This window comes from Xenopus laevis, chromosome 2L (genome assembly GCF_017654675.1).
Source record: "Xenopus laevis strain J_2021 chromosome 2L, Xenopus_laevis_v10.1, whole genome shotgun sequence".
Lineage (NCBI taxonomy): Eukaryota > Metazoa > Chordata > Amphibia > Anura > Pipidae > Xenopus > Xenopus laevis.
In genome coordinates this window covers 80,074,590-80,095,082 of record NC_054373.1, presented here as the reverse complement: position 1 = coordinate 80,095,082, position 20,493 = coordinate 80,074,590, and the positions used below count along the sequence as shown (strand labels likewise).

The following is a 20,493-nucleotide window of genomic DNA, read 5'->3' as shown; positions in this document are numbered from 1 at the left end:
TCTAGTGTTAGAGTTCTCTAGCTGATGATCTGATCTTAAGGGGAAAAAGTAATAAATGCTCTTAATGGAAAAAATATGTGCAGTGTGAAAAATTGCAGCGGCAGTGTGAAAGCACGACAACAAAGGGTCCTACAGAACCACAAACAAAGTGTTGGAACCATCAAATTTTACACAGGAAAAATGATCATACATTATTGCGTGCTTCAAATATGTTATTCTTGGGCTTATTACGAACAAATATCTATCTGTTCCTGCATATTTCCCTGTTAGTGTTTGGTTTCCTTCCTGAGATACCTCTATAGGTCAGATGAACATCAGAGTTTTATGGAGCCTCATTCCGATTCCCTGTGCTGAGGGTGTCGATCAGAGGGCCTGAGAGACTATCTAGGCTGTGTGTTTATTGGCTGCCCTGATTATTCTAATCAACAGAAGTCTTAAGGTCATTTACCCAGAAATTAAAATGCTGCCATATTTCCTTTTTTCTTTAAATTGTGTTTATCATGTTTCCATGTCTCATATTTTAACATCACATCTATACTTGATCAACATTTATCCAGAGCTCTAGATATATTTTATTTGGCAAATCCATTGGCTCACAGGAAGGGCAGTCTCTGGATTGAGCCACAGTAGTCTCAGTGAGACAGTTTAGTTTTACATTTTATGTATACTGCTCTAATATTTTAACAGTATAAAATGCCTTAAATTCACTTTTTGTTAATTCAGTTCAATCTGTGAAAAAATATAATGTATGGAAAAACAAGCAATATGTTTTTACTCTACAGGACTGGATTGCCTAATGTTATATACACATACAGGTATGGGACCTGTTAGCCAATATGCTCGAGACCTGGGTTTTTTCCGGATAATGGATCTTTCTGTAATTTGGAGCTCCATACCTTAAGTCTACTAGTAAATCATGTTAATTTTAAATAAACCAAATAAGCCGATTCTGCTTCCAATAAGGATTAATTATATCTTAGTTTGGATCAAGTACTATGTACTGTTTTATTATTACAGAGAAATTCTTTTTTTTAGAAATTTGGGAGTCTATGGGAGGCAGCCTTTCTGTAATTCAGAACTTTTTGGATAATGGGTTTCCGGATAATGGATCCCTTACCTGTACTGTATACAACATTTGGTTTGCTATTGTGTAGGATAAAACATAGATTTGCACACCTGTGTTCATCATCATGAGTTATGTACATCATGTGTACAAAGTCTGTTTTAAATCTTATGGCTGTAGGCACTAACACTGGCAGTTGAATTGCATGGAAATGCTCTTATTTTGGTTAGCATTTTGTGCCATGTATAGCTAGAATACCTGTTATACTGTAAAATATATTACATATATATTTTATAATAGTTTTATTGAAGAAGCTTTCAGTTTCACCACTTTCAAAATATGTAAGTTATTTTTCTCACTCTTTGATCTCGCAAGAATTGCCCTAACATTAGAATCTCAAATTTCTGGTAAAGGTCACTGCAGCTTGCTCTACACCTGTAATTCATAAAGCAGCTATTTGATCTTACTAATATAAATTAGTTAGAGCTTTCGCTCCTCGGCGATGAGCACAAAATAAGAAGCGTAGAAAAGCCTGTTTTGCAAACTGGAATATGTAACATATTGCAACAACGGAAACTAATCTTGAAATCTTCTGGCAGAAGGGAATTCAGGCACATTTCAGGTCACTGTGGGATAATGTGTTCAACATGCCATAATTCTTTACTTCATTAACTTTAAGGGAGCAACTCCACGGGCGATTTCGGCACAATTCGACGCGCAAAAACGCAGGCGTCATGTCAGATGCAATGGAAAAAAAAGATGGAAACGTCGGATGAAGTCTCAGCATTCATCCGACACGACTGGCGGATGCAGGTGCAGCGTCTACATCCGACAGTCGTGTCAGATGAACGCTGCGACACCATCCGACGTTCCAGTTGCTTACCTTATTTCCGTTGCATCTGACTTGATGCCTGCGTTTTTGCGCATCACGTCAGATCCTCCCTAAAAAATGCCTATTAGGATATGCTAAGTAGTATTGCTTGAATGGATCATACAGGTATGGGATCCGTTATCCAGAAACTTGGTATCCAAAAAGCTGTGAATTGAGGAAAGGCCATCTCCCATAGACTCCATTTTATCCAAATAAGTACACATTTTTTATAAATGATTCCTTTTTCTCTATAATAAAAAAACAGTAGCTTGCACTTGATCCATCCTAAGATATAATTAATCCTTATTGGAAGCAAAACCAGTCTATTGGGTTTATTAAATGTTTAAATTAATTGTAAGTAGACTCATGGTATGGAGATCCAAATTATGGAAAGATCCAGAAAACCCCAGGTCCCGAGCATTCTGGTTAATAGATTACATAACTGTATGCGCTATTTAACCTCAGTAAAACATGCAGAATTGCCTTTTGTATGCACAGAACTTCCATTCCCTACATATTTACATCCATACAAATGGGGGATCTTATTGCTTGACTCAGAGACCATTCTGCTATATGACAATATTACGCTGAGATCTGTGCAATATACCCTGAGGAAGGTACTAAGGTGATACTTATACACTTATGCAAAGATAAACAATAGATTTCTGTTTCAGTGTATTTCGCTTTATTTCCCCCCTAACTACTCCCTGCTTTCCTTTGTAGAAGAACTTTCCAAATGTTAATTAACCAGTCCCATATCTTTATTATAAGACAAGCCCTGGATGCTTTAACTTTTTTGCATGCTGAATAATTAACAAAGCAACCCTCGGGCAAATTTAAAGCTCTATAATATAGTGAAGAAACATTTGTAGCTGTCAGTCTCACTTTGTATCATTCATGTTTTAGCTAGGGGTGGCTCGTTCAGACCTCAGGCATAGTCTAGTCATGTTATGTAACCACAGATACTGCAAGTCCTATAGAACCCAGTGAACCTGATGCAAACAATTCACTTAAAGAAGTCATATATAAGCATCAACATATACCACTGACTATCTGACTGTGGACAGATACTTTTACAATTCAGTAGCTCAAGTTAATTACGTGAAAATCTGCAGTTAAAAATACCCCATGTAATTATTGACCAAAGTATGTGGTTTGTTGCTCTTGTTCTCGCACAGTCATGTAAGTGTCACCCATGCACCGAATTCATCCAGCTATTTTTCAAGCAATATTTGAGGGTCCAAGGTGACCCACAGCCCTTCTTGTTACATTCAGTTCACAAGAATATTGACATTTTGGTCACCAAGTATTGGTGACGAAAACCTGTAATTTTGTTGTTAGCATAAGTTATTTATAAGATCATAATGTCAAATATTAAATTTCAATGCCCTGTCATTTTTTTTGGCTAAAATCTTAGTGTTCATTCAGGAAGGATTTAAAAAATCTGTAATGCATAATACTGTTGACACGCCGAGTACAGCAATTAAAGCATTAAGGTCACAAGCAAGCGCCCAGCATCATCTGATTAAAAGATTTGTGATGGTAGTGCAATATGTCAAGCATGGAATATGAGGAACCTCTCTCATGGCAGAGTATGCATTTACTTCATAATGAATGTGTTGATACATGAATTCTACTGTTGCTATAAATGGTATTACTCTGGAAACACTTGAGGGACTGGTGGATAGCAACTTTCAATTAAAGAGCACAATGCGGTCAGATGTTAAATTAGTGTTAAGAAGTCTCAGACAGAACAGGTTCACAGTACCCTCATCTCCATCTTAATCATAGGTCACCAAACATACATAACATAAGATTTTGAAATAAGCAATCTTAAAGCTTTAAAATTTATATTTCTAGTAATCAAGCACATATGTCCTTTTTCTATATTGAAACAGCCACCTTGATGTGAACTATATTTAGCCGAATACCCTTTGGAGTAGGATTATTCACATTATTTAAATTAGTCTTTAATTCTAGTCATGGCGCTGATTTCAAGCAGTTCCCAGTATATGAATTGACAAGGTTTATGAGCAGAAAAAATGTGGATGAAAACAGATGATAACAGCCTGTAATCTGCTGTACTGCTTGTCTAGGATTCAGTGTCATGTTTCTGCCTCAACACATGTACCAGACTTCCAGCAACCCAAAAACTGTCCATGCACTTCCGGTATAGTCAATTAAACCTATATTCCTTTATTACAATGTTTTATATGCCTTTAAAATGCAATTCCCTGACAAGAGCTGATAACAGCATCTGCTTTTTCAAGCAATGGCTAAAAGAGTCATTCAGTTTCCTGGGCATGAAAGTCGCTTTGAAATGCATGTATATAAAAGATGTCATTTAATAAGCACTTCCATGTTCTGAACTCTAATTTCAACTAAAACTGATGAATATTTGCTAAGCGGAAGGACACAACTAGCCCTTACAGAGCAGACTGCAAGCAATGCCTAGCCTTACTAATGATGTTGTTGTTGAATGCAAACAAATCCAGTATCAGACTGGGCCAGTGGGATACTGGGAAAAACCTGTGGACCCCATTGACCTAGGCCTGCACCCTGCCCAATACTGTATGTGGTCCCTACCAGTGATCATGACAAGATGAAGCTAAAACATGTACAGGTGGATGTGAGGGATCTGAGACAGGATGAAGTTGGGTTTGATTTTGGCTGTAGCTTGGGTCTGGGGGGCTCGCAACAGGGATGAGGTGCCCATGGGGAGGGGGGTCCTGAGGTAGCAGCCCTGGTGGGCCCCACACACCCCAGTTCCACACTGAACAAATACCAACATTCCATTATCTAGTGGAATGACTTCCCAGAAGTTTAGAGCAAAGGCAGGAGCAACTTCAATACTCTTGGTTTATAAGATCTTTCACTGGCAAGTGCCAGACACCTGGCCATATAGTATATATTAACATTATATAAATAAAGGATTTTAGTATAATTAACAATGGTCTGGAGTTTTTTTCATGTTCAAACCAAATACAGCCTATTTCATGTATGACCACGCAGAAAAAAATGATCTGCTGATAAATGAAAAATGCTCTGTTCTTTTGTAGATGTTGATGTATAAATAATACAACACAAACTACAGTTCGTAGCCAAATGGAAAATGGTGTTTGCCATTTCTGAGAAACTCATCATTTAAACTTTATTGCAGTAGAAACAGCTGGTGGTCTCCCCATTTACCCACTTATTAAAGCAATACTACTTGTGTGGCCAGTTTTCAATTTAGTGGAAATTCTAGTAAACAAAAGTAATGTAAATGTGAATATATATACTTTTTATGTAAGTCTATAATGACGGTTCCCATTTAATTTCATGGGTATAATTTCCATTTTATTTTAATAGCAAAAGCAATGTATTCTCTTGGAAGGAAAACTATACTTTGAGATCATAATTGTAAGCATATTTTATTTGGACAGGTACGAGTAACAGTTCTGGAGTGGGCAAGCCAATAGCTGTATTGAAAATAATTCAATGGAATTAAATAAACTACAGGAGATGGATATTCTGTACACAGTGCTTAAGTGTCAGGGATAGTGGGGGTAAAAGCACAACGTCTGATTTTCTTAGAGAGAAGAAATGATGTATAATCTGTGTTCTTGCCCCTAATTTCATTCTTTTTCTGATCAACTCTTGGCATCAGAAGCGGATTTTTTTATTTATTTACAAAAATTGCTTACATTGGGTATAGTCATTCTAATACATATATCACCATGCAGGGGCGTAACTACCGGGGGAGCAGGGGGTGCAACTGGGCCAGGGCCCGCACCCCCTTAGGGCCCCCCGGTAGATCGCTCGCGCTGCAGCTGGCTGGAGTCGGCTGCAGCGTCAGGAAAAAAATCACGCAGACGAGGGTGGGGGCGGGCCTGGCTTCACGGCCTGCACCAGGGCCCGCCCCCACCAAGTTCCGTTACTGTCACCATGTCACAAGTAAACTCACTGCTTCCTGTAAATTCATTTAAAGGATGTGGTTTTGCCATTTCCAAATAAAAATTGCTAAATGCACAATACCGTTTTATGGCTTTGAGGCATAATTAGTTGCCAAATGAAGGTGATTTATTTCCTATCGAGGAAGCAAGAAAGCCGTTTAATCAAACACGGTAAATAAAATTACCTTGATTTGAGAAGAGATTTTTCATAGCAAATGTATAAACCCCATTTTTATACTGTACTACTCACTTCTTTATGGGATTGCCAGACACTTCAGACTAAAGAGTCCCATTCTTTCAGGGATGTTTTGTTCATTTGTAATTTTACAATAAAAACACCCAGGCAGGTTAGAAAATGCCATTGGCCGAGGACAGGATGGGCACATTAAGGTTGGCCCTTTGCTTATGGATGTGCATAGTCATGCATTATGAATGGGGCCAAACTGACGAAAGATCTGCTTGTTAGCTGACCTGGTCAAATTAGTGGATCTTTTGACATATATTAGGATTTATTTTTGGGACAAATATTGGTAAAGAGAAAGTTGAATAGTTCAAATTAATAAGTAAGGGGCATTTTTATGAAGCCTCGATTTTTCCTGTCGAGGAAAACTTGAATTTTTAGAGGAAAGAAAAAAACTAAATTTTTACAGATTTATTATACCCCATTGCTGCTAAAATCAGACTCCGAAAACATGTCAAGGTTATGTAGAAGTCAATGGCAGATGTCCCTTTTATAATTTAAAAAGAGGTTTCATAAATTTGAGTTTTAGTAAATACACTTCTAAAAACCCATAAGATTGAATAAAAATAATAGTATTTGAAATCATTTAAAAGAAAATTAAAATCTCCAATATAATAAGCAAATTGTGAATGATTTAATCTCAACAATTTGTGTTAATTGTCCTAAAGGGCCTGATCTTGCTTCATTGACATTCACTGAAAGGCAGATGCATTGTGCCAAGGCGGCTGAAAGCTTTTTGGGAGTCTTTTTGAAGAACAAGTCATTCCACAGGTAGCTAACAGCACATCATTATTTTCACACATGAGTTCCAACAAGGGATCTAGTGTGCATGAAACTAAAGCTGTTGAGTAAAGTTACTGAGGCAAGGTAGAGCAACGGAAAGCCTTTGTTCTTTTATCCCCTTTGAGTTCTCTGTCCGAAGGATGGCTACGTTTCCAGCAATCTCCTCCATTCATTTGTCTACCTTTGAAACTGTAAACTTCTTTATGTTACTATGAACTGAAAGACTATGGTTTCAGTGTGGGTATGTCTGCTGCATTTTGTAGAGCCCAACTGTGTTCACAATGTTTGCTTTGCATTAATGGGATATAAGTAGATAAAATGGAAATCCCCCAAGCTCTCTAGGAAGTTATTTTTATTAGCAGAACATTGAGGTGCATTTATACACAGATACACATCTAAACCTGGCAAAAGCTCTGTGTTTGTTTTCAGGACAAAGGCTCCCTATAGAGGCGAATCCAGTCTTTCCAGTTTCATGTTAAGGAGTTGCATAATCTGACATTTACATGAATATTGCAGAAGCTTTGGCTACTACTAAATTAAGTTTTAACGGGGATATCTAGACTGTAAGAACATCACTATGCTTTGAACTTGAGTTTTGTTTATTTATCAAAAAATAATAAAGGATTTACGTGTTTATGTGATTGAATAGCTACCACTTGCACGACTGAATTTGATAAAGTCAGAATTAAAAATACATACCAGATTTTCATTTATGGCAAATGCTTCAGAAATTAAATATGTTACAAAGTAAGCCCAAAGGGACTAATTTGGTTTGTATTTAAGTAATTAAATTCATGCTGTCTCACCAGTTGAAATGCGTGTGCTTTATTTGTGAGTTTCACAATACAACATTTTTTTCCTGCTTCATATGACATGAGCTAATTACTGATTTCCATTAGAGAGTATCAAACATTAATACTAAGTTGTTTGCAGCAGGAAAGAAATAATCTGTTTTTCCAAAACTAAAAACAAAGAAATAGCACTTATTTGGGTATGTGTTTATAGCTATCACAAATCTCCATAAGAAGAAATTTGGTAATTGGGCCACAGACTGAATTGACCGAAAACATACAAGGGCCATAAACAGTATGGGTACTCTATGTTGTTAAATTTGTTTAGGCTAGTAACCCTAAATATCGAATAGAAGGAATTAAACCTGCTGATCTGCCATATATATACCAGTAGATTGTGCTTCATCAGATTAGATTTTCATAACATGCACAATCCACAAGATGACCAATATTCATAGTATATAGATATTCAATATAATCATTGGGCAACCATTAATGTGCTGATAATCATACAAAAATGTATTCTTTGTAAGAACATAGACAACATTAACCTTCTTCTGGCATCTCATAATGGAATTATCAACACACAAGCCCTGTGAGAGTTTATACGGAGCACGTGGCCATCCAAAAAAACTCAAGACAACAAATGAGTTATTGCAGTATTGAGTATTGAGAAAAAAAAAAGAGAAATTTACAAAATGATCCTATCATTTATAAATTGGATACTTTTACCTTTAAACAGCAATGTTAATATTTAAGAAAAGGCAAATATACAGAGACAATAAACCACACCCAAATGCTGTACTGTCTGTTTAAGGTAGAATAAACAGTTAATTCATAAATAGGCAGCTTTACCTTTAAACACTGCAAAGGCATAAACACTTAAATTAAATATTTATAAATGTTATTTAAAAAAAAAAAATCACATAGGAACAGGAATGTGTTCTCAATATGTATAAGTAAATTATCTTTTTAAACATTAAGATTATTGACTTTGAAGGGAGGGGGAAAGGCAGTTGTGATTGTCATTGGGAAAGGTTACACCCATGACATTTGGCTTAGTAAACTGAATTTTCAGTGATGTCATTCTGTATTTAAGTCTAGCTTTCTAGTGCTAGTAACAAAAAATATACAGAATTTTGAAAAAAAAATGGACTATGACTTCCACAATGCTCTGAAATTGTGAATTTCAGCATGTAGACACATTGCTGTTAAGGAAATTCAAGCCTGGATTGCTAAGGGCATGAGTTTGGGTTGTTTGGTGACTGCATGTGGGACAGTTGTGAAAATGCTCTAACATTAATTAAGGGACCCCTAACAAGGCAACGGATACACTATATGGCCAAAAATATGTGTAGGTCTTCCTGTCCTATATCTCATTCCAAAACCAAGGATAACAAAATTAAGTTTATCCTTCCTTTGCTGATAAAATAGCTTTTTTGGAAAACTTTCCATAAATGTTGGCACATTTAGTGGGATTTGCTTGCAATCATAGTTAAGAGGTTGGCACTGATGTTGGACAATCAGGCCTGGTTGAGGTCAGGGTTTTGTGCAGCCCAGTCAAATTCTTCCATTTCCATCTCTGCAAACCAATTGTGAATGAGGTTATTATCCTACTGAAACAGAAAAGAGCTTTCCCCAAAACATTTGCACAAAGTAGGAAACTAGGAATTGTCAAGAATACCATATCATTGTATGATGTAGAGGCATTGACAAAGGGGTGGTAATGAAGGATGTGTTTTTTTTCAAAAAAAAAAGCAGTTCTAATAATTGGATATGATGTCCACTTACTTTGAATTATATAGTGTATGTGAAAACATTGCATCAGCCCTACAGTCAAACTTTCTCCCCAGATCTCCCAATAGCTGACCTTCAAGAAGGTTTTTTTGTACTTTTGTTATTGAGAATGGTAAAGTTGTGGAATTCTGTTTCAGACGTTGTTGTATTGGAAGATAACTGCATCATTCATTGATTGTACAAGGAGGAGGACATGGAGGTGGTTATGGTTTTTCTTAATTTGACTGTTTGTTATGACAACTTCAGTCTGCACTAGGTGTAAGAAACCGCTCTTTAATTGCCACCAAAGTTATAAACAGATGTTTTGAATACAGGCTAAAAAGACACTTTCATCTGGAACTGCATCTTTCTGCATATTGTTAAGGGTAGTCTACATGAATAGTGCGGTTTAATTTTAATGCATATAGCCGATTGACAACCTGTGAAAGATCTATTTGACAGTATTTGTGCTTCAATTTTGAAGAAATTTTGGACCTGACATTTTAATTTTCTAGCTGATTTTGTTCTCTGGCAGATGGAAATCCATGTGTTGTAATTTGCTTATGTGTAGAGAACGTGGTTTTGCTTTATATGCCTGGTGAATGGTTGAAGGCACATGGTTGCTTTCTTCTGTTAGGGTTAAGTAATTTTTGTGCCTGGATGCTCCCATTGATGGTCTCCTTTCCTCCTAACAGAAACTAAAGAGTGTAAGCTATATTACTGGCCAGAGCTGCTGCTGTACTTCATTTTTCTCCCTATCTGTTCTTCAAGCCACCGTCAGACACCAGCTAGAGATCACCAGTGTTTTCTCACTGCCCGTGGCAGTTTTATCTGCTTTCATTTGGTTCCATCTTTTAGTTGAGAGCAGGATGCTAAAAAGGACAGCTTAACATACTGTTAGTGTGAGATCCTGTGGGGCTTCTCCTGAATGTGTAATGTCACACATATATTTTCTCTTAAGAATGTATTCATGTATATATTTGCATCCTTTTTGCTAATTTTTTATAGCTCATGTCAAGTAGAATAAATTGAAAGGTCAAAAGTTATTCATTGGAAACAAAGCCACACATTATCACGTAATTATGATGTGCTAACAACCTTTTTTCTTTTCCATTCTTACAGCAAAGCCTGGAGAGCAACCTAACCAACCTCATCAAAAGGAACACAGAAATGGAAATGCTGTTGTCTAAGCTCATTCAGACCTGCCAGAAGGTGGAGGTGAGTACAAATTGGAATGGAATTACATTTGAGAGGGTGTCATTTCATCAGCAGTATTCAGAAATAAAACTGGCCTGAGGTAATTGAAAAGGGAATTTGTCTGGTTATCAGGTCTTATGTTGTTTTCGACTGATTTTTAACTTGTGCCAAGTTGCTCACAGATTTATCCTATCACAATTGCCCTATGTCTGTCTCATTTTGGAATACAGCAGGGAAAGTTAGCTATCTACTAATTTATGGTAACAGACTTGTGTGATGGTAATGTGCAGAGCTACTAGTTGCCTATTCTTTATATTTATAAATATGTGTATCAGTAGGGGGGGCTGCAAAGGCAGGCCCCGATTTGTTGTGAGGCCACAAAGGCCCTGGCCTAGAGTGGCTAAATATTAGGGGCGGCCAGTCGCTTTCAGGGGAACACTGGGGACGCGCAGCTCCACATGGCTCATGGGAGGTGGGGTAGTGCAGGCTGCCTGGTGGTAGGACTGCGCGGCCAAGGGGCACCCACCCAGGAAATCCGGGCCTGTGCAAAGGGGACCTAAGATTTCAGTCCAGGGTTAAAGTGACCTTTTTTTAATTCAGCCTTCTTAAATATCTTCCCACTCCCACTTTCATGCCATAACTTTATCCTGTCAGTGATGCGTGGTAATTACCCCCTGCTTGTTGAATTATGGGTGGCCAGGGATGGATTCATGCACAGGATACCCTAGGCTATAAAAGATGTATATAAGAAAACAGGGAAGCTTACTGGTTTAAAGCAGCTGTGTGAAGAGATAAAGAATGTACACAAATAAAAGTCCTCGGGGGGGGCGGAGGAAGAAAAGAGGTGAAAAGGCGGGGGGGGGAGAAAAAAAGTCCAGGTACTCCAAAGGTTAAATACAAATGGTTCAATAATCCAAGGGTTAAATGCAAATGGTCCGATAGCTCCAACAAGTTTTGCATGGGGTGCTGCCTCCTTAAACTGCTGGTCCAGAGCAGGCAAAGTCTACAAATAAACATTTCCAACTGTGTAAAATTGTATCAGCACCTTTATTCAGATAAAGCTATATTACACTTAAAATTTAGCAGAGAATAATCTTTTATCAGAAAAGTCCATTCAATATGTTCCTAATGCATTTCCTCAGTGACCCTTGAGAATATTTTCTGTGTAAATATAATTGCTATTAATGGGGTGGTTCACCTTTAAGTTAATTTTTAGTATTCCATAGCATTTTCCGAACAGCTTTGCAAATGTTCTTTATTATTTTTTTCTGAATTATTTGCCTTCCTCTTCCTCAACTTTCAGCATTTAAGAGGGGGTCACTGACCCGGACAGCCAAAAAACCATTGCTCTGATATGCAACAGTTTTGTTATTATTGTTACCTTTCATTATTTATCTTTCTATTCAATCCCTCTCCTATTCATATTCCAATCTCTCATTTAAACCACTGTCTGGTTGCTAAGGTAAACACTACCCCAGCAACCACATCCCAGCTGAAATTACAATCTGGAGAGCTTTTGAACAATAATTTAAGTAACAGAAGAACCACAAAAAATAAAAAAATGAAAATCAATTGCAAATTAATTATCTGTGTCAGTCTAAAGTTAAAGGTGAACAACCCCATAAAGAGAATCATTTGTCAATCTCTTTCTATTCTCTGCACTTTTTGTTCTGGCTCTTGAAACTATTTCAGAACAGTGAGAAAGAGACTAGCAACTCCTGCTTTCAATTGTGATTATATTTATAAAGAAACCATATAAATGTGTACTGTATATTGAAAAGTTGCTGATTACATTTTCTTTTATTATAAAAAAAAAATGTCTCTTTCATTCCACTTCCAACTGGATACTTTTCATAATAATGCAGCCCTTGATATTATGCACATTTTCTTTATTTTCTGACACATCTGACACAGAAACATAATGCGTGTATAACAGTAAAGCATTTAGCACTGCATCTCTTTGAAGTAGCTTTTCCTATGTAGCTTTACCCATTTTAGGATTAGAAGCACAACAGAAGTTGATCAAAGCAAAGACACAAAGCACTTGTTATACCTTCTATATAAGAACTGCAGTTATTATAATAAATATTTAATTTGGTTTGGTATTTTAGCACTTTAAAGCTTAATGAGCAATCAGTGTTGGTGTTGCATATCTTCCCAAAACTCACCTGAAAATAAGCCAATTCTTGCTCAGTTCTAAATGCTATAACTGGGGTGTCCAACCACCCAGTGGCAACTAGAGGAACTTTACTTATCATGCATTCAACATATGGGTTACCACAGGATATAATATGTCTGATGTCTTATATACAATTGGAAAATACTATAATACAATTGGAAAATACTGTAATCCAACATTTTGTTTAGCCTGTGTGTATAAAACATGATTTGATATGGTACGTTGGCTTTATCATTTTTACAACTCTACTTTTAAAAGCAGACCTTTATATATTGGGGAAAATTCACTAAAGGGTGAATTTTTACCATCCACCGCTTCGCCACATTCCGCGCCACTTTGCCAGATGCAGATTCATTACTACACTAATTCACCAAAATGTGAAGTTGCATCTCAGCAGCTGAATGCTGGTGAATTTTCTCTAACGTTACTTCGGCAGTGCATTTCAAAGCAAAGTTTCGCTAGCATTCATTTCTGCCTATCAAAACTTTGTTAGGTCAATTTTAATGGGGCAGGTGCATAAAAGTCTTATGGACTAGTTTATTAGTGATGTTGGTGCAAATGTTTGAAGTAGCCACTTTTTAATACAAATGTCCAAGTAACCATAATAAAAACATAAAAGATCATCTAATACCCTAGACATGAGCCCACCTTAAAACAAATGTACCATGCCCCTCAAATGTCTGGAAAAATTTTTTAACACAAAAATCTTGAATAGTTCGGACTTTTGAAGGCAATCCCACTTTAAAAAAGTAACAGTCAGAATTTTTTACAACTTTATGAATTTCCATCACAGATTTGGCTTTGTTTTATCAGTTCACCTGGTCTAAGGTGTTGAAGGACACTGGCGAAAGAGCTAATTTACATTAAAATTCCCACTTTAGTGAATCTGTGGAGTAACGACCGTTTGACAGAGCCATAGGGTGTGAATGCACGCTAGTATAGGTTGCTAGCGAATTGTCCTCTATGCGTGTTAGTAAATTGGCGATGTGCCTGTGGATGGGATTTCTGGCTAATTGTCATTGGCAACGGCCACTTCGCCCTTTAGTAAATCTGCCTAAAGATGTTGTAGCATATATTAAGAAAATGAATTAACATTTATGTAATAAAAGGCACTACATACAGGTAGATGCACCCCCATGCAATTTGGGTTCAATAGTAACTGCAACCAGCACAACACATATCTGTAATTAATAAACACACATCTCTAAAAAAAAAAAAAAGTATTTTCAACAAAACACCAAAAATTATTACATTACACTTTCTGTAATAAGTAGCAAAATATTTTATAAATGGAGATTGGCGAATTTTTTCGCCTTGTTTTGTCACGGAAATGACGCCAATAGACTTATATGGTGTTGTGCTTCAAAAAAATTTTGATGTCCATAGACTTTAATGGGCATCGGAGACATTTCACCAGCAGCAATTTTTTGGCGAAACGAAGCGGGTCAAATTCGCCCAAGCCTACTTATAAATGCTTAAAGATGGCAGATATTGGCCACTGCTTTAGCCTTTTCAAACCTGTTAGCAAACTGTCCAGTGTTCAAGGCCAATATGGTCAATTCAAATGTAATCAGTCAGACTGGACAAAAAAATCTATTCACACAGGGTGTACAAAGGGGACATATAAGTTATCTGCAGCCAACTAACTACAATTCGCCATGATACTAGATCAGCCGGATTTGGCCCACCACTTCAGTAGTCGAATTGGGCAAAAACCCTAATATCTGTTGACCGTCACAACCCTCTCACTCTCACCTTCTCATTCTGATCCTCATTTCTCCGGCTACACTCTTGGATAGACTTTAGTAAGTTACCATATATTTATATTTGGTTTACAACTGGATAATTTTAGCAGTTTAAACTAATAAACAGATTCCAAAAATTAATAGTGAAATTGCCCAGACAGAATTTGGGTGGCCAATAAAATATGCGAAAACAAACCAGTTTCAAATGATTTTGTTTCATTCTGCCTGAGAACCATGGAAAATGATTTGGATATTTTAAAAGACCATATAGAATATAGTTGATACTTTCTTGTCTTTGGCATTGTTCCCGGAGCAAAGGCTCAAAACCACTACTTTGGACCCAATTTAAGCCCTGCTAAGTGTCTCATAGTGTACTTATATGGAAATATGGCCCAGGGTCAGGGTAAAACCTCTCATAAAAGTAGTTTTGTGTAATGCAGGCCTGAGTTTATTAACTTTCCAGATTTAGACCTTACATTCTAGCTGTAAAATATCAACATACCACAAATTGAAACAACCTTTGTAATAATGTAAGTGATCTATTGTTGCACTTGTAGCATCAGTTTGTGGTGAAATGCCCCCCCTACAAATATAAACACTTCTTCACTTCATCAGATATTATTCTCTTATGTTAATGCACACATACTAAAAGGGATTATAGAGGCTTGGATATCCCATAGTGTTCTGAAATACAAATGAATACTCTGTATCATTATAAGCTCTACTCACGGAGCGTTAATGGCGGAGCTCACCCAGACCAATGTGCCGTCCTGCTCGATCGCTGCTATCGCGATATGCCGGTCACTCCTCGCCGGCTACTATATCAAAGCCACAAACTGCTACCGAGGTTTGATGAAGTGCCCAGCTATGGGGCATGAAACGCGTTAGAATTGTACACCCTCCACTGTCATCCTTCCTATGTGTGATGTTAACTGTGCCGGATTCCTGGTATTCTTGATCTGCGCCTCGGTAGCAGTTTGTGGTTTTGACTCTGTATCATTATATCTGACATAAGAATCGTTTTGAAGTAGGAAATGTAGGCTTCACACCTTACAGAAATGCAGTTATAGTGAATGCAGTGATATTAAATGATTATAGTTATGCTCCAATTTTGAAAATTCTTTATTTGGTGACAAGTTTTAATTATTTGCTTCAATGAAAGATTTTATACAGTACCAACTATTAGCATATTTACAAACAACATGTTATAATGGTAAAAACTAGGGGTATGTCAGTGTCAGAGTGATGCATAGTTTATATGTGAATGCTTGGTTAATGTAAACCAGTATTGACCATATGTTATATTGAACAAAGAGAGTCTAATAGGTAGACATTAGGCCCCACTACCCATTTTTTTCTGTAATTCACATGCTCACATAATTCACATGCTCAAAGTATTTGGCACACTTTTAGACGTAGTGCCTTTAAATGGTAAAAGAAGGCTAAACAATCAAATCACACAAGTTGCATAGAGAAGTTTGTGACTGGGGTGACTTGAAATTGGTTATCACCCCCTCTTCCCGATACATTACATCCTTTCTGTAACCTATTACTATGCGTGCTTCTGTTCGCAAACCAATGACATTTATGATTTTTTTTACTTGCTGCATTGTGGCCTTTGACAAATATTGTAAAAATTGTATTCCACTTACCGAATATAGAAAGTTTCAAGCCTGTAGTACAGACACAGACATCTGCTGTGTTGAAATCAACAGGTATCTTTAAAGGGGTTATGTGACAATGAGCAAGCTGTAGGCAGTGAAATAAATATAAGCCCAAAGGAGGCAAAGCTTGCAAGTGTGAAGCGGTTCTGCTCAGAAATCAAAAGTTAACAAATTAATGTGTCGATACACTGTATAAGAGTGTATTTTCTTATATCCTGCAAAAGGTTGTTTCTGTTTTATTCTTACATAGGTCAGATTTTCTGCTGCATGAATCATTTTAACCAGTTAAATATTTTTTAAAAAAAATGTAAATCACAAGAAATGTCAAGATGCTGCTTTGGCTTGCTGCAAGTCTTTAGCATAGTCAACAAGCCTGTAGGCAAGGCTGGGTGAGATTTGTTCTAGATACTACTGAAAGCTAATTTTAAAGGTATTCTTGGGTGTTTTTTGGGGGGAAATGCTGTAATAGATCATCTTAAACGTGTGGCTGAATGACTGATATTGTCCTATAACTGTAAGTTTGTTACGGGCTAAGGGTGGCCCTAACCAAAGGTTGCACCTCCAACAGGGACTTAAGCTGAAGTAAGACACTGGCTTAGGGTCATTGAAATGAAATTTAAAACTCCATTTGAACCTCGCTAACAGAGCATTTCATGATAATATATAATAATGCTTAAATGCAGAAATATATGGATCCTTGCCTCACTGAGATCATTGAAACTTGCATTCACATATTGTATTTGATATGAGTTGGAAAAGAAGTTCATGTATTTGGAAAACTAGTATTTTTATCATTCCATTCTCAAATGCTCTTTTCTAGTCCATCACTTTGATGGACTAGACTGGAACTTGTCATTATGTTTTAACTGTAAATACTGGTTTCTGACAGATGCTCATGACAAGAATGCTAGGTCTATCTGACGGCATGAACAACCAGTAATTTTTGTTTATCAGCGTTGTTTTGGATTTGTGAGCGGATGAAAATTATTTCTATTTGACTGTGTAGAAAAATCAACTCCAAGTACACTGTTATTATCATGTCAGAGTAGTTCAGCATGTTCCTTTGATGTTTAGGAACACAAAAGAAAGGAAAGTTTTGCTAAAATTTCTGGAGTAAATCATACAGGTTTTTTAAAAAAAGGCCATGTGAAATGTTTCTTTTGGCTTTTGATCATATTGCTTCTGATTATTCTAAAAGTGGATTGGGTATTTGTTTTTTTTTTTGTTTTTTTTGCAGAATTGCAGAGGCAATTTAGCAAAATTAAAATTTGTGTAATGTTAGCATTTTTTCTACTTCGCATAAACTCAAATAACTTGAATGTTTGCTTCTTTATTAAAATATCCAAATATAAAAAATATGATTGAATAAAATCATGAAATAAAACAAAAGTAACTCAGTTTGTACTCATTTTCAATGGGTTAAACATTTTGAATTACATTGAAACGTACATTGAAAAATTTTAATTTAAGTTTTACATTTACCATAGACCCCTCCCATTGACTTTTACATGTTTTACAAAAATAGTTTTCCATTTTTGTGCACTTAATAATTATTGTATATTCGATTTTTAATGCATAATTTGAATTCAGGAGTTTTATTTTAAGAAAATTGCATAGCAGCCAAATGCTGCAGCAGACTTTAATGTATAGTTTTAAATGGACACTAAAGGGCAGATTTAAGCTGGCCGTAGATGCAAAGATCCGATCTTTTGAATCCTCGAACGATCGGACTTCCCCATCTCCCCACCTGCCACTAACCTTCAGTTTAAATAAAGTAGAAAAAGAACAGATCAGCCAATGTTCTGCCCCTGACAGCAATCGTACGAAAGTTATGTCCGACAAAAGCTAGTGACAGTCTCCCACTGAAAATCGTCCGATTGGCAATACATGCAGAGATATTATCAGCAGCCAAAAGAAATCTTTTAACCTGTCCGATCGACCAAACAACCTATCTCCATGGGACGAAAAATCTCAGGACTCTCCACACACGGTCCGAATCATACGAATCGAGGACTCATACAATCGGATCTTTGCATCTATGGCCAGCTGTAAGGGGGGGGGATTTTTTTCCCATGAACATGTTTTTGCCAAAAATAAAAAGCTTGCCATCTAAAACTTGGCAAGCTTTTTATTTTTTTATTTCCACTCATGGAAACACAGACACTTTTTTTTTAAACTTTTCAGAAGCAAGCCAAAGCAATTAGTTGCAGAACAATTGTCTGCAATTGTTTTGCACAAGCCTTGGCCTCGAGGGTTCATAAATGATCTATTCTGTTTCCATTGTGCTTTATACATAGTACATTTTTATAGGATATTTCTATGATTAAATAGAGCGGTTTGTTCCTTTCCATATACTTTGATATACCAAGTCACACTCCATACCATACAGGTAATGGATCTGTTATCCGGAAACCCATTATCCAGATAGCTCTGAATTATGGAAAGGCTGTCTCCCATAGACTCCATGTTATTCAAATAATGATTTCCTTTTCTCTGCAGTAATAAAAGTGTACCTTGTACTTGATCCCAACTAAGATATAATTTATCCTTATTGGGGTGGAAGCAAAACCAGCCGCTTGGGTCTAGTTAATGTTTACATGATTCTAGTAGACTTAAGGTATGAAGATCCAAATTACGAAAAAATCCATTATCCAGAAAAACACATTTCAGGGAGCTGTTTTACAATACTTTGTAATACTCCAGAGATGCTTCTCAAAAATGTATCAACTAAATGTTGCAAAATGTTAACAGTTTAGAGTCTGCACCTAAATTACTGAGCTGCCAGACTGAAACACCAGAGACCGCCCCTAGCCATCCTCAGGTCTGCCCTTCTTCCCCGCTACACTATTCATCTAATCCAAGGGCTGCAGTCCCTTCCTGGCAAAACTCCATGACCCTGCCCCTGAAATGTCACAACCAGGCCCTTAAAATAGCACAACCCCGCCCCTCTCTGGCCCGACCCCCACCCTCTACGTCACCGGCTGGTAGGGCCAGAAATAAAAGGTGGCAACCCAGGCTAGGGAAGGCATATAACAGCAACATACAGTTTAGGCTAATGGGCTAACGGGACCGCACGTGTAGTGAGCAAAGTGCAATATCTAGCATAGTTGCATGTTTTTTCCCAGAATTCCAGCATCGGTATTGGCACCAGAGAGAGTTGCACCTGCCTAATTGTGGTCTATGCATCAAATTTACTGCAATTGTGCTCATACCTCAACATGCATCAGATGCAGTTTGCACTGAAAATTTCCAGAAGGCATAGCTTCTGCTGCAGATGTGTGTGATTCTTTAGGAAAAAAAGGGCCTGGGGAGAACACTGGTCATACCCTAGGGGTAAATTTACTTTGCAGCCATCACAACACTTTGCCAGGAGAAAATTTGCTCAGACTGCGCGAATTTACTAAAAGCGAAGTTGCATCCAGGGCACCGAATGCTGGCAAATTTTATCTAACGTTACTTCGCCAATGCGAGCAAATCCTAGCACAACTTCGTTAGAGGTCTAATTTGCATATGGCAAGAAATTTAAAGTTGGACGTATATGTTGCAGCAAAAACATTACTTTACACAAATCCAGGGAACTTTAATAAAGACAATGGAGTTTTTATAATGCCCTACACATAAGCCCACAGTATAGTTAATGTTCCATATGTTAGAAAATGTATAGAGGAACCTAGTTACCCAAAAAAAAATTTAAGGACTTTTGCAGGCTATCACTCTGAAAAAAGGTAAAGACCCAGCATTTTTGGACTTAGAAACCTTTTCCACTAAAAGTGTTCCACTAAGTAACAGAAGAATGAGGAAGATCTATGTACTCCATTGCACTTCGCCAGGTCAGAGCTGGCGAAGGCAAGTCTGGCGAAAGAGATAACGTTCCACATCTTAGTGAACTCACCATTCACCAGAGCGAAAATATAGCTGGCTATAGAGTGCAAATAAGCACTAGCGTCTGTCTCTTTCACTAGCAAAGTGACACCTGCGCCCATTAGTAAATCAGCGAAGTGCCTAAATACAGTAATGCTGGCGAATTGTCGCCAGCTTTAGTCACTTTGCCCTTTAGTAAATCTACTCCCTATTGTCTTTCTACCTTGTATAAAGTAAACAACTTTTTATTTTGAGTATAGTCTCTGGCCTTAAAAGTTATGGAAACCTTAGGCTGGCTAAACACAGATTAACACAGAATATTTGAATCATCAGTTATCAAACTCTGGTCCAGATTCAATTCAATGAGAAAAAGTTCTCATTGTTTAT

At 37.1% G+C, this 20,493-nt stretch overlaps 1 protein-coding gene across 4 annotated transcripts in view; it reads left to right on the top strand.

Annotated features, from left to right (window-relative positions):
- Positions 1-20,493, top strand: part of mid1.L (midline 1 L homeolog) — a 197,425-nt gene that overhangs the window by 115,853 nt on the left and 61,079 nt on the right. For all 4 annotated transcript variants that reach the window (XM_018244724.2, XM_018244723.2, XM_018244725.2 and 1 more), the window contains one exon: positions 10,583-10,678. In XM_018244724.2, coding sequence (XP_018100213.1) covers positions 10,583-10,678 — 96 coding nt within the window. The remainder of the gene's footprint in view (positions 1-10,582; positions 10,679-20,493) is intronic.